Source organism: Lepidochelys kempii, chromosome 14 (assembly GCF_965140265.1).
Source record: "Lepidochelys kempii isolate rLepKem1 chromosome 14, rLepKem1.hap2, whole genome shotgun sequence".
In the NCBI taxonomy this organism is placed as follows: Eukaryota; Metazoa; Chordata; order Testudines; family Cheloniidae; genus Lepidochelys; species Lepidochelys kempii.
The window spans coordinates 10,681,790-10,696,636 of record NC_133269.1 but is presented as its reverse complement, the minus strand read 5'-3'; the positions used below and the strand labels follow the sequence as shown (position 1 = coordinate 10,696,636).

The 14,847-nt window shown below is 45.0% G+C and overlaps 1 protein-coding gene across 2 annotated transcripts in view; it reads left to right on the top strand.

Annotated features, from left to right (window-relative positions):
• The first annotated feature begins 9,251 nt into the window (after window positions 1-9,251).
• Window positions 9,252-14,847, top strand: part of PCTP (phosphatidylcholine transfer protein) — a 51,997-nt gene continuing 46,401 nt past the window's right edge. For both annotated transcript variants that reach the window (XM_073310821.1, XM_073310820.1), the window contains exon 1: window positions 9,252-9,626. In XM_073310821.1, coding sequence (XP_073166922.1) covers window positions 9,480-9,626 — 147 coding nt within the window. In that variant the 5' untranslated portion in view covers window positions 9,252-9,479. The remainder of the gene's footprint in view (window positions 9,627-14,847) is intronic.

The window sequence follows — 14,847 nt, the reverse complement described above, 5'->3', positions numbered from 1 at the left end:
TTGGAAGGAATGCAGCTTGCATCAGGTTTAGAACGATGTTCTTAGTGCAATAAAGTTTGAGGCTGTTTATCAATCTTATTTAAAAACTTTTAAAGGGAATTTCTAGCCTTCAATCTGTCAGTCAATATAATATCAAGAATTTAGTTATTTTTAATCTTGTGGCTTCCTTTGTTTCCTTAGATATAAGCGGGAAATTTTGCCTTAAATGTTGGGGGAAGGGTCTGTTTGATTTTTGTGGTTAAGTTTAGCCACAGCTTACATTTAAAAGGCACTATTTAATCAATGCTTGATAGACCAGCAATGCACCGGAGGTATTTAATCAGTCTCTGTCGCTGAGAATGTACATGTACTTTTGACTCCCCTTTCTGGGGTGAAATCCTGAGCCCAGTGAAGTCAATGGAAATTTTGCCATTAATGTTTCTGGGGCCAGGATTTCACCCTCTTCCTGTTGTGTTAACTTCTTTCTGGTGGTGGAGATGCAATCCCTTAAATTATCCCACCATGGGTTGTGTCTCATTCAGTCAAAGTCAGGCCAGAGGTGTTCTGGAGAACTGCCACCAATTTATACAAGAAGTCTGCTATTTTCACCTTTTGTCCAGCACTCCTTTCTGATTCTTATGTTTGCAGCACCTTTCATCCACCCCAAAAGACAGGCCAGCTCCCTCAGAATGGAATCTAATGTAAGTGGAGCTTAGTGTATGAGACGTGGGGTGTATTTCACCCCAATGTTTTAGGCCAACGCTTTCATAGCCCTGTATGAATATATCACAAAGCAACGGTAGTTCTACCTAACCTTGTCACTGGTAGAATGCCTTGATGACGTGACTTCAGGACAGTCACTGGAGTCCTGGACAGACCTCAGGACCCCTGTCCTCTTCTCCAGATCTCAGGTATTTCATCCCATCACTCATCTCACCCGAGCTGTCTCTCTTTAGCAGAGCTGTCTGGTGTGAGCAAGATTTCCCCTGTAGCTTCTCCTCCCACCTACAGGGGACTACTTGGGTTGAGCAGGCAACCAAGGCTGCTTCCTCTTCCTCCATCCCCTTCTCCCAGCTTACTATCACAGTGAGTTAGAGATGGGGGAGAAGAAGATAGTAGACACTGTTTGCCCCACGCACTTTCTCTCATCACCCCCTTCGCTCATCATAGGGAGGGCTGATGGGAGTTCCATATGCTTATGAGGTAAAGAGAATTAAGACCTGAGGAGGGAACAACGGTAGATGGAGATGAGTGGGGAAAAAGGATCTAGGATGCAGAGATTTGGGGAAGGAGACAGAGCAGAGAGAGAAATGCAGGGCTGGCAGAGAACTGCAGTGGGCGAGGACCAGTGAAGTAGGGGAAAGAAAGACCAGGTGTCAGGCAGAGAAAGAGAGACAATGGCAGAGAATAAAAAGTGACAGGAGAGACTGGGACAGAGATAAAGAGGAGGAATCGCTGTAGGTAAATATAAAGGAAAGGTGGTTTTGTGGTTAATATAAAGGAGTTGGTGCCAGAACTCCTGGTTTCTATTCCTGGCTCTACTAGAGATTCACTGGACAACCTTGGGTGAGTTACTTCACCTTTTTGTGCCTCAGTTTCCCTAGCAGTGAGATACTTACCAACCTCACTGATCCTTGGATGGAAGGTATTAAGTAAATGCCTGGTGCAGGCATTCCTATATTATTATTAGACAAGGGGAGACCAGCTGAATCAGAAAAACCTAGTCGCAGCTATGAACAGGTTACTGGAGGAAGGAGTTCGGCTCCCATTCTGGTAGCCAGGGGTACTGCAGAGCCATGCTGACAACAGACTGAATTGTTCATGGACAACTCCTCTCCACACTTTTCCAGAAGATGACTTCAGCCTAGGCTGTCTCTGCAGCGGCTGACAGGAAACTAGAGGGGATTAGAAATGAAATGGCTGGGAAATGACAAGCCCCTGTCTGGCCTACCTTTGCACTCACGCAGCTGCTTTGGGGAGGTGCAGCCCACTGTTGCTGGAACAACAGGCGAGGAAACATCATGCATGAGTGTTTGAAGTCCTCCCAGTGTAAACTCTCATGGGCTTTTAAAAAAGTAGAGGGTGGTACCCCTAAATTGAGCAGCACTGTTGCTCCACTTATTAAATGACACACTTGCAATGCTTTGTGGCTGCCTTTGAGATTCTGACTGCATATTAACAGCCTCCCAGGCTCTACATCACAGCAAAGCAGAAAGTGATTCATTGGTCTAGCGAAGTATGACCATGATGGGTTCCATATTCAATTATCTCTTCTTCCCTTTTCCCCACCCTCTACTGCTTTTTTCCTTTTGTGGGTCTCCACCCTCCTCTGCCCCAGTTGATTTTGCTTTCTGGAACTTTTGGAGAATGATCTGTGATTTTAATATATTTAAATATGTTTTAAGTTGTCCTTATGCTGTTGTGGAATGTGAGTGCTGTGGGATGGAAAAGTAGCGATTAATAAAGTCCATTAATACTATGGGCTGGATCCTCACGGGGGACAAATCAGCACAGCTCCACTGACGTTAAAGCCGCTACATCAGTTTGCACCAGCTGAGAATCTGGCCTTGTTCATTAATATTTGCACCTATTTTATATGTCATCACACCAACAGTGAAATTGATGAGCTGCTAATTATAAAAGGATGCACCCTGGGATGACAGCAATATGTTAAGGGCTTTTCTTCATCTCCCTTAGATGAGTTATTCCATTGACTTCAATATACACAAGTGCTTTGCAGGACTGGGGCATTCATTTCTGCCTTTTTTGACTTTCACTTGCTCCTCTTGATGCGCTGGGAAGCACAGGACCCTTCATCTGTAACTGCACGTGATCATTCTTATGTCCAGCTACTTTTATGATGACACACATTTGCATCGGAAGAGCTGCATTCCTTGTGTGTACAGTTTTAATTAGCAAGGGCTGCATGAGGGTGACCAGAAGCTAAATCCAAAACCTGATAGAAGTAGGTTGCAGAACGTTCTGACTCTTTCACTTCCATTGCCGCTCTCCAGTTGGTGGCGTTAATTGAGCACAAGTATTATGACAGACAAGCAGATTACATGATTTCAGTGCATTTTCGATGCTGCTGTAAATTATTTTATTGCACTACAGCACAGCCTAGAGGTTTCAGGTGAGATTAGGGCCTCACCATGCCATTGTTGTAAAAAAACAAACCAAAAAAGCCACATAGCAAGAGACAGTGCCCGCCCTGAAGAGTTTACAAGACCAGGGACAGCTCTACAGTTTTTGCCGCCTCAAGCAGTGAAAAAAAACTGCCACCGTGGATGGCGAAAGGAAGAAGCTGCCGCCAAATTGCCGCCCCGACCGGAGGAACTGCCGACCCAAGCACCTGCTTGGAACGCTGGTGCCTGGAGCCGGCCCTGTACAAGACAGCCAAAAGTAGGAAGGGAACAGAGGCACAAGGAGGTGAAGTGCGTTGCCCAAGGTCACACAGCAGGTCAGTGACAGTCTGGGACTAGAACCCATGTACCTTAGCTCCCAGGCTGCTGCCCTCCAATATGAATAATAAGATTGGTCCCACTAGTTAACACTAAATAATAAAAATGTGCAAGTGATGTTATACTCACGCTTCTTCAGGACATAATCCAATCACTAATTACCTGGATTAAGGAAGAAACTTCCCCGCCAGACATTATATTACAAAATTGCCCATAATAGAGGCTTTACATTTTTCTTTGAAGCATCTGGCCACTGTCAGAGACTAAATGGATAAACTCTGGCTGTTCCTATGTTCCTAGAGGCTGGCAGAAGCTCTGCTGTAGAAACCCTGTGTGCTAAGTAACAGCATTTTGGTGGTGTGTGAGAGCAGCAGCAAGGGCTATTGATACATAGATTCATAGATTTAAGGCCAGAAGGGACGATTTTATCATTTAGTCTGACCTCTTCTATAACACAAGCCATAGAATTTCATCTGATTACTCCTGTGTTGATCTCAGTAACTTCTGTTTGGCTAAAGGTATCTAGTCTTGATTTGTAGAATCCAGCACTTCCCTGGTAGTTCATCCTAATGGTTAGTCAACCCACACTGTTAAAAAATATGTGCCTTATTTCTAATTTGAATATGTCTGGCTTTAACTTCCTCCCATTGGTTCCCATTATGGCTTTCTCCTGTAGTTCCACTGGTGAACACAACCCCAGACAGGATCTGTCAGAACGAACAGGCACACTTTCTATAGTTCAAAAGGAGACTTTTCCTGTACTTAATATGTGTTTTCTATGTAAACAGTCAAATGCTCAACACAAGGAAAGCCTTTTAGAGCAGAAAGAATTGTTTTAGCAGAACACAGGACTTCACATATGTTTGTTCAGAACCCTATCACATGCTATAGGAAATGTTTAGAAATCTTTCTCCATCCATTTCAGAGTCTTTGATAGTTATAGGATGTGGAGCGGGAAAGAGAAGCATCTGCCAAACCAAATCAAGATCTAAATCGACTTGTTTATCTTTTGGCTAGATGGCTTTGGACAAGAGAGAATACTTTTAACCCTTTCTTTCCTTGCCCTAACTTTTTAAGTGACCCTCCTCTCTACCAAGCGGCTTGCGCCTCATAGGCTCCTGTTTATTTACCCAATAAGGGAAGCACACAGGAAGTGGACATTATTTTCTTTAGAGTCTTTGAAAAAGCACGTCACAGATTAGCACCCACAGTGAAAGAGAGAAACCCTACACACACAGTTCAGCCAACTAAAGCCTCCAGGAGAGACAGAAATACTTAGTACTTAGAGGCAGCAGCTAGTCAGTTACAGCTAGAGTGCAGGCCCTGATTCTGCACTGAGCTCTGTGCAGGAGGATTCTCTATCTCTATGTTTAACCCCATTGAAGCTAGATACTTGCATATGGATTTAGGATGATATTCACTCCTGTGTAGTCTTATGCATCACTTAAGTTCCACTTAAAACCTATTTTGAGGGCTTAAAGGGTACATACGCTTTCTGCTGGCTCTCTACAAAGAAGTGAAATTCACACTCAGGTGCCTAAATGTAGGTGACCTCTCTGTCTGTGTGAAATGGAGATGGCCTCAATCCAATAGGCATCTGCATCACATCTGGCACTACTCGCTTCTCTTGATGACAATCCCAGCAGAGAAGCCAGTGACTGAATGGGCCGTGGGGACCGAATGACCCATTCACTCTTAGAAGTGGAACCTTGGGAGCAGGGTGTAGTCAGTGTGGGGAAGGTTGCACTACAGACTTTTCTGCAGGACTTTGGTCTTTATGGTAATTTGCAAGAAGTCATAAAAGAGTCCACAAAGCTATTTTCTATAAAAGTCCTGAAAAAACACCCCCAAAGTCCCAACCACCCCCAAAACTCTTGGACATGGGAATCTCATGTGTTTCAGTGGATGGCAATATCTTCAATTATTCTGCTTATGGATCTAGAAATGGCTCTGCTTTTCATTGCACAGCAAACCCCATTTTATCTTTACAAACATTTGCTTATTATTATAAATGATTAAATTGCTACATATGGGAACACACTTCCATCAATAATTATTTTACCCAAGGGAATCATGCACTTAAATAATGATGAAGGTTTTCACTAATTTTAATATCTTTCCTTTGAGGAGCTCATCAAAGTGTCTTAACAATTAATTAAGTGCATTAATTGAAAGAGCAATTACCATAGTAGGGTAAACTGTGGGCAGCAAATTCATTTGGTGGGAATTACCACTGCAAACTAGGTGTACCCTTTGCCTAACATGGGGACAGATTCCCAACTTGTTTAACAAGTATAGCTCAGCTGAAATCAATGGAGTTGTGACATTTTACACCAGCTGAGGATCTGGCCCATTAGTTGGGTACTGATTCACCATTGAAATCAAAGGAGCATAAGTCCCAAGTCAATGGGATCTGTGCTCCTAAATCAGTTAGGCACTATTGAAACCCCATCCACAACTCACATAATAGTGACCCACTGTTTTTAATTAGTTAGTTCTTTGCAGATGGATTTGTTTCTTGTTGTAACATTAAGAAAATAAACTCCTCTCTGAACAGCGCCTAGCACGGTAGGGCCTGATCCATGACTGGGGCTCCTAGGCACTGGTGCAATACAAATAATAAATAATTTTATAGAAGTGAACGAAACTTGACCCAGTAGAGTATATCAGCTCCTCTCAGAAGTCCTCGCACCCGTAATCACCACCCCACATGGCCACAGATGAAAACTGGAAGTTTATTTACAAGTTTTGCATGCTGGAATAACCTTGTAAGACAGACATCCTTTTTTGTCTGAGGGTGCTGGAGAGGTGGCAGTGAACAACAGCCACTTCAGTGTTATCCAGACAATATAATGAAGAACACACAGGCCCAGATCTACAAAGGTATTTAGCCTCCAAACGTCCATTGATTTCAATGGACGTTAGGAGTCTAACTATCTTCATGGATCTGAGCTTTACTGTAAAGTAGCAGGCAACATTAAGCAGTCCCCATATTAATTATTTACACTGCCAAGGCTTTTTAAGATAGGAGATCATGTAATCCATCAAGGTCATTTAGAGACTTTTGTTCTTGCTACATGTTAAAAACCTTCATCCTCTGACTTACACGTGCAAATTTTTTCTTCTTTTTAATATTAGGTGAAATTCTCCTCTGTACAGAGGCCCAGCACAAGGCCACCATGCACCACTTCAGTCTCACCTAAGCCCTGTTCTGAGAGTGTAAGTGGAACTTAAAAGTGATGTATAAGTCATGTTGTGATGGCCCTCTGCACAGGGGTGATTTTCACCCATTGATTTTTTTTTGTGGGGGGAGGTATTTATATTTATTGATCATAAAAGCAGTGCAGTATTTATAGAATTTAACCAAGCATATTGTGAAAGAACCAATAATTCCTTATCACATGAAAATCACCACACCATAGTCCACTCAATGGGCCAGATCCTCAGCTGATGTCAATCAGTGTAATTACACTGATGTCAGATGAGCTGTGCAGATTTATATCAGCTGAGGATTTTAGAGTTTAGCAACAAAGACATATTAACTTCCAAACATTATTGCCAAGCTATGGCTCGCCAAGTGAAGCAACTGATGACCCACAGAGCATAAAGACTACATGGCATTTCACAAAGAATACAAACCAGTAAAATATAGAAACTTTAGTCTGTTTCCCTAAGGATATGCAAGCAGCTGATCCATACACGGATGCAATTGAATCTGTATGGCATACCAACATTAGTAATCTCATTTGAGAAAGAAGGTACAGGTCCACACCTAGTGTCAAAATCACATGTTGGAGGAGGGATGTAAGATACCAGTCTGCCATCAGCCACAAGGCTCTCTCTAGAGCTCTTACAAACTTATTGCTCAGCGATCGCACCCAGCCGAGATGTCCAACACAATGGCAGACAGAAAGCCTCACAGCCTGATTATGGAGCAATTAGCTATAACTGGGAGGGATATCTGACATCACTGGACTCTGTCAAAGAAGCCAGCAATCAGGCAGGGAAACTAGAGAGAAATAACATTTGCTAAGCTTGCGTTTAGTTACCCATCCATGGGATGGTGATGATAATGGTGTTGTGAGACTGATTCTTTGCCCACCGCTAGTAGCTCAGGGATGCTTGAATCTTTCTTAACCAAGGGATACTGTGTGCAAGCAGGGGAATCTAGGAGGAGCTGTGTGAGCAGAACAATATTTCATATAGCAGTACGGCCTACGGAGACTATTCTACATGCACTGCCCCACTTTGCTCTACTGGCTGCTGTGGCTGTCTGTGTGAGGCTGCCATAGCAACACATCAATTGTACTTATATTGGTTTTCATCCCGAGAGACCCCAAAGCACTTTACAAACTGGGGGTCAAATTCAGAGGAGACTCTGTGCTGGTGTCACATACAGCCCCCTCTGCCCCACTCGGTATGTAAGCTACATAAACTTTTACCTAGGGCCACACCAAACTCACAGCCAAGAAAAACGTGTCATGGACCATGAAATCTGGTCTCCCACTGGGAAATCTGGTCTTTTGTGTGTTTTATCGTATACTGTATGGATTTCACAGGGGAGAGCAGCATTTCTCAAATTGGGGGTCCTGACCCAAAAGGGAGTTGCAGGGGGTCACAAGGTTATTTTAGGGGGGCCACAGTATTGCAACCCTTACTTCTGCGCTGCCTTCAGAGCTGGGTGGCCGGAGAGCTGTGGCTGTTGGCCAGGTGCCCAGCTCTGAAGGCAGCACCCTACCAGCAGCAGCACAGACGTAAGGGTGGAAATACCAATCCATGCCACCCTTACTTCTGCTTGTGGTGGCTCTGCCTTCAGAGCTGGGCTCCTGGCCAGCAGCCCTGCTCTCCAGTTGCCCAGCTCTGAAGGCAGTGCCGCTGCCAGCAACAGTGCAGAAGTAAGGGGAGCAGTACCGCAACCCCCCCCCAAATAACTTAGCAACCTCCAAAACTCCTTTTTGGGTCAAAATCCTTGTAATTACAACACTGTTAAATTTCAGATTTAAATAGCGGAAATCATGACATTTACTATTTTTTAAATCCTGTGACCGTGAAATTGACCAACATGGACTGTGAATTTGGTAGGGTTCTACTTATACCCCTTTGATTTCTACACCTTAGCTCTGCCTTGACACCATTTGCACTTATTCCTAGAAATTGCACCAAAGACAGAATGCAATAGGTGTTTAACAGACAAAGCAATGCTACAGTGTCCCTGCTATACATGTGGAGGGAGACAGTTCCCATACAAATGGCCCATGAGGGAGACTGCGCCTATACATAGAATCATAGAATATCAGGGTTGGACGGGACCTCAGGAAGTCATCTAGTCCACCCCCTGCTCAAAGCAGGACCAATCCCCAGTTTTTGCCCCAGATCCCTAAATGGCCCCCTCAAGGATTGAACTCACAAGCCTGGGTTTAGCAGGCCAATGCTCAAACCACTGACCTATCCCTCCCCCCCATGTGGGGTGGCAGTATCATACGTGGGGTGGGGAGGGCGTGACCCTATACACAAACTGGGGAGGGGGCAGGACCTATATGGCAGGGAGGAAGAGCATGCCCAACAATACATTGGATGGGGGAAGAGATAATATCCCCTATATATATGTGAGTGAGTGCCTCCCTATATATGTTGAGGGACGTGGTCCCTCTACACATGGGCAGGGAGTGTCCCCTATGTATGTAGGAGGAAGTGCCCGGAAGGAGGGGGGTGTTCCCCTATGTACCTTGGGGGAGGTGTCCCGTATGAATGCTGGAGGAAGTGCCCGGAAGGAGGGGTTGTTCCCCTATATCCCTTACAAGGGCAGGGAATGCCCCCTCTCTGCCGGCCTAGAGGCACAGGGCAGGCGGAGAGTCTCACGCACGGCGGGGAAAGGCCCCGCTGTACACGGGGGGGATCCCGCCCCACACCGCCGCAGGCCGGGGCTCGGCACTTCCCCCTCCCGGAACGAGCCGAGCGCCGGGTGCCCGCGATTGGCCGCCTGTGGCCCGGCCGGGGATATCACATGGCGCGCCGGGCCCGGCCCCGCAGAGCCGGGGGATGGAGGCGCAGCCGGGCTTCTCCGAGGAGCAGTTCCAGGCCGCCTGCCGGGAGCTGAGCCAGCCAGCGCCGGCCCCGGCCCCAGGGGGAGCCTGGCAGCTCCTGGTGGAGACTATGGGCATCAGTATCTACCGGCTCTACGACGAGGTACCCTGGAGAGGGCTCACCTGGCCGGCGGCCCCTATAGGATTGAGGGGTCCCTGATGTACGCGGGGGCGGGGCATGCCGTGTCTATGAGAGGCATTCATTCATTCAGTGTGGTATCCTCGGGGGGAGGGGCAGAGGCAGGGCCCCTCTTTTGGGGGCATTCCCTGGAGACATGGGGAGGTGGGGGCACCCCCTGTATCCTGGAGGAAGGGGGGCATACTTGATATCAGTGGGGAAGTGCTCCCTGTGTACGGGAGCAAAGGGCAAAAGTCCATAAAGGAGAGAGTATTCACACTGTGCCTGGGGAACTGGGCATGCTCTGTACAGGTGGTTAGTTGCCTGTATATGTGGGGCAAGGTGGGATGCCCTGTGTAGTGGGCATTCTCATTACATGAGGGAAAGGGGGAAGGACTCCATTATTTGGGGGAGGGGAGCACTATATATATATATATAAACTTGGGCATTTCCTTTATATGGGGAACATTCACAACACATAGGCTATACCCAGTTCCCGTATCTATGCTGGATAGGGGCATTCCCTATATAAATGGAGAAGGCATCTGTATATCGGGTGATGGCTCCCCCATATTCAGTGGAGGAGGGGGGAAGTGCTCATCCCTTATCTATGGGTGCATATCTATAGCTACAGCAGGTGAATACTGGGTATCCCCTACATCTAGGGAGAAACAGCACCCCTATATATTGATGGGAGGCAGAAATGATTGTCATCAGTATAACTGAATGGAAGTAGGACTAATTGTTAGCTGGAGACAGTTTACCACCTAGAAACTTTTATGTGGGGTTGCTCTCTGTAGAAGAGTATCCATGTTCATGAGTGGAAGAGGCTTGTGTATTTAACTAGATATTAAAAAGTGGGAACATGTTCTGCTGATTAGCTAGACAGGCTGAACTGCTCCCCTGTGCCAGGCACCTCTCTGTCATCTGTTTGAGCTCTAACACCCCTAGCTCAGTGTCTCCTGAGTCACAGAAAGCAGCTTTCAGGCTAATGCCATTAACTGCTGATGGGGAAAGCTGTTGCAGCTGCAAACACTGCCTGTTTCCCTAAAAGCTGTGGCAGGGCCTGCAGATTACTGAGAGTTTAAGGTTTAGTCAAACTTGGTAATTTGGAAACTCCTGATGGAGGGCTCTGCTTGGTGAGAGGAAGCCTTTTAGTCTGAAGGAAGTAGTTCACTGATTTCAGTGGGAAATACCCGTCTCCCCCTTCTTCCTCCCTCCAATAAAAATCTATCTCAGGGGAGAATGACAGTGGATCCCTTAAGGAGGAAGGCTAGGGAACTTATTACTCCACCTTCAAATACCATCTGTTCCTAATCTTAGAATCTTCAGTAATTTTCCAGGTACATGTCCTGTCTCCATCTCCTTCTCTTTTTAGCTGATGATGTTGTTCACTGCTGGCCACATCATCAAGATCCTGGCCCCAAATCAAGCAGAGCTTCAGAAAATATTGTAATAAATCCCCCATCAGCATTAAAATCTTCACTTCTTGGTTTTGAGGGAAGATTATGGCTGAGATGTCCAAAACTGCCTGAGTTGGTTTTGATACAGTTCAATGGTTATAAATGTTTTAAATATTCAAGGCTAGAATCTATCTTTAAAATTAGCTTGCAGTTGAATATAGATATTTTCTATCAGTGGCAGCTGATACTTTATTGTTACTTGGTAACTAATCCATTTTCCTGACTTATTCAAACATTTAGGTATAAATATGGTTCCAAAATGTCTTCATTTTTGTAGTTTTAGTTACTCTTCTTATCACATACTTAACAGGTCAGTGCTATTGTTGCATTGGAATTAAATTATATGATACCATGTAGGGCAAAGCTTTACAGAATCTAGTATTGTCATAAAATTGTTCATCAACTTATTTTTAAAAAGTCTGTGGAAGCAGTTTTGTTTCCTGCTGTCTCTGCAATCTGAACATTGCAATATTTTGGTAGTGCACAAGAATGGGAAAGAGAACTTGGCTTGAAACTGACCAAAATGAAGCCAACTAGCCTGTTTTCTCTTTCAGAGCTCAATAAAATAAAAAAAGCAAATGGCATAAATAATCAAAAGTAAATGACACTTTAAAAGTTAAATTCATTTTAATAATCTATGGTATCTTTACCTGAATTAGAGATAGCTTTTACATATGATTTTCTAGCTTCAGTGGCCTCTTAATTGCAATTTATATCATTCAGCTATTGAAAATGCAGAATTAATCAAATTGTATGTCACTTTCCAGCTAGATCAAATGTGGACTAATTCTCAAAACAAATTTTCTTGAACTATGAAAGGTAGACTTAGCTAAACTGAATTAGGAAATATATTTCCATTAGCAGTTACACTTGCTCATCATCCGATTTAAAACAGACAAGATTTGGTTAGATCCAAATAGCTTGCTAGGAGTGGGTAAGTTGAATTGAAATGGAAGGACTAGAAATATGGCTACTGTCACAACAGTAACACGGAGACTGATTACTGACTATCTACCCATGTATAATGTTTATACTTTCTCAGTGAGCTGCTTTGTAGCATGATTCCCTGAACACTGCTGGCAGTGAAGGCCTCTTCCCCATTTCTCCCCTTTCCTGGCTCCTACGGCTATGAAACTTGGTATATTTTTGTTATTAAATTGGGCTTTAAAAACCCACTAGTCTAAGAGTGGCAGCCTGGTGGTCATATCAGGCTGGGTCAGTTTGAGGTTCCAGCAGGCCTTCTTCCTAAATTGTCTGGGCTGACCTGCTGAGGACCAGCGTTAATTTTCTGTATAAAGAGCCATCATCTGCACTCTTGCAATCTCCACTTCAGGATTGGGTTGAAAGCCCTTTAGAGGATCACTTTGGTCTCCGCTCACAGCCACTCCAGTCTTCTCGTGTTTCTCGCTGCTTATTGTAGAAGGGTGCTGACGAATGTTGCTGATAAAGCTGTTCCAACTGTTCTGTGCTGCTGTCCTTGGAGCTCTGGTGTTCTCAGCACTAGCAGAGAGCGTAGCCTGCTAATTCAGCAGCCCTTGCTGTTGCTCATAAAAAAAGACCACTGGCACAGTTCAGTGACAAAGGCACTTGGCCAGCTTTATGGCCCTCAAGGTACAGTGCTAGTGTCCCACAGGAGCTACAGGTACACTAACACATGAGTGCCCAGTGGCAAAGAGCAGCTCAGTCAGCAGCGGGAGTTTCTGCTGTCCCCTTGGCCACACAAAGGGTTACGGTGAAGTACCGGCACATTTATAGACTGAGACAAACAACTGGGATAAACAATTTATGTACCATGTTACATGTTTCACGATATATAATTTTTTTTCCTCCCCTTGCTCCTGATATTTCAGACAAAACATCCCTATTCATTATTCTGTCAAACCATCTTCTCTTGTACTAGATTGGGGTGTATCTGTACTAGCCTTCTGGAATGAATTTACATAAATATCTAGTCCCTAGTATGCTAGCAACAACTTTGCCAAGTTAACGTACCACAAAGTGAATTTGTAAGATCTGTTTAATACACAGCCTGACTTTGGTTCATAGCCTCTGGTTCAGGCCTCAAATCTTGCACCAGGCCCAGTGCTCCAGGCTCTCTTTCTCTCCTACACTTGTGGCAGGCACTTATTTATTTGGGAATAAATATGTTCCACAACAGATGGTACTAGAGAGCAACTCCTGGCCACAGCTATAAAGGGTTCCAGGCAATGAGGTCTAGTATTGGAGGAAATCTCTCTGTATTTGGCATACACAACATCCTTAGCCAGGCTTGAGGGTTGGGTATAGTATTACAGTCAACAACAGCTGGAGTCAGTGGAAGCCTCCCTGATTTGTTCATGAGTCCCTTGGTCCTTCTCCCTTTCAAACTCCCGCTGGGCAGTCTCTCACTTGGGGATGGCTGCCGGTCCCCTGCAACATTAAATATCTTCTGCTGGTCTGTCTTTTTCCATGAACAGACCTCTCTGATGTGCAAATTCAACTCATCCTTCCTGCCTCTGCACCTGAGTGGAGGCTGCCAAGCACAGCACAGTGGGGAAGAACCTGGGAAACCGCTTATGGAGACCTCCTGCTAACAGCCTGTCATGCAAGTTGACCTTGAGTCCCCTGCAGTGTGCTGAGTACCAAAAGCCACCATTCACGGACCCTTCTTAGGAATGATGCGATGGAACTTTTGATTCGTTCTTTTTCTTTTTTCTTTTTCTCTCCTCCCCCCCCCCCCATGTGAGTGCTGCAAAAACTTCACTTGAGCTGCAGGAAGAAGTGATGAGTGTGCTATGGTAGCAAAGTTGGCAGTTGGGGTGCGGGGGAGGAAACCGAGCCTGATCAGCTGGGACAGTGTGGGAATATCCAATGACCATGTGATCAGTAGCTGGGCAGGATGCTTTTGAAGCACTCCGCTAGATGGTGGAGATCTTTGCACTACCTGTTAGTAAGGCCTGAGGAAGGGGCAGTGATAGGGCTCCCATGTTGTGAGCATCCTTAGGAAGGAGAGCCGAGGACTTCTGAAATAGTTAATGTGCCTCTTGGTTCTGGCAGGTTTTCAGCAGGGGGAGCTGCGCACGTTCTGTCTCCCGCCGGAGGTTGTGATTGATCAACCTCTTGACCTCCCAGAGAGAGAGGTGGATAGTTGGTCAAGATCCCATTGTAGAATCTCATTGATTTCAGTGCAGCATGGCAGAGCTTCCAGAATCTGCCTGTTGGATCTCCTTGCGTGATCAGGGCCTAAGAAATTGATCAGTTCCTTAGTTCACCAGTCTACGAAATGGGGATCATATTTGTACCACTGGTGTCCCCAAATTAATTTGTTTTGGAGGCATGGCAGATGAAAGATCGTTTAGGGTTAGACAAACAAAATATTCCAGTTATAGGTTCAAACATAGTGTCCTCCGCATTGGAACATCCTGCTCAGCTACACATAAATATACATGTTTTCCCCTAAATTCTGAAAGGTATCTCTAAGGAATAGTGAGATCAAAACGTGGAAGTCTTGTAATTACTTTTTAAGAAGCAAAAAATACATATTAAGGGATTAAACGTGGGTTCAGGAAACACCACCTCTTGACTCTGGTGGTTTAGGTGCCCTGTTTCTTGGGATGTTCTTTCCTAAAAGGAAAACATAAAGGAGAAAGCAAACAAATAGGTCATCCAGGTCCCTGTGAAAGGGGAAGGGTGGCTGGGGAAAGTCTGATTCATTCCCATTACAAGAAATAGAATTGTCACTTCAGGGTAATCTGTTTTTCTTC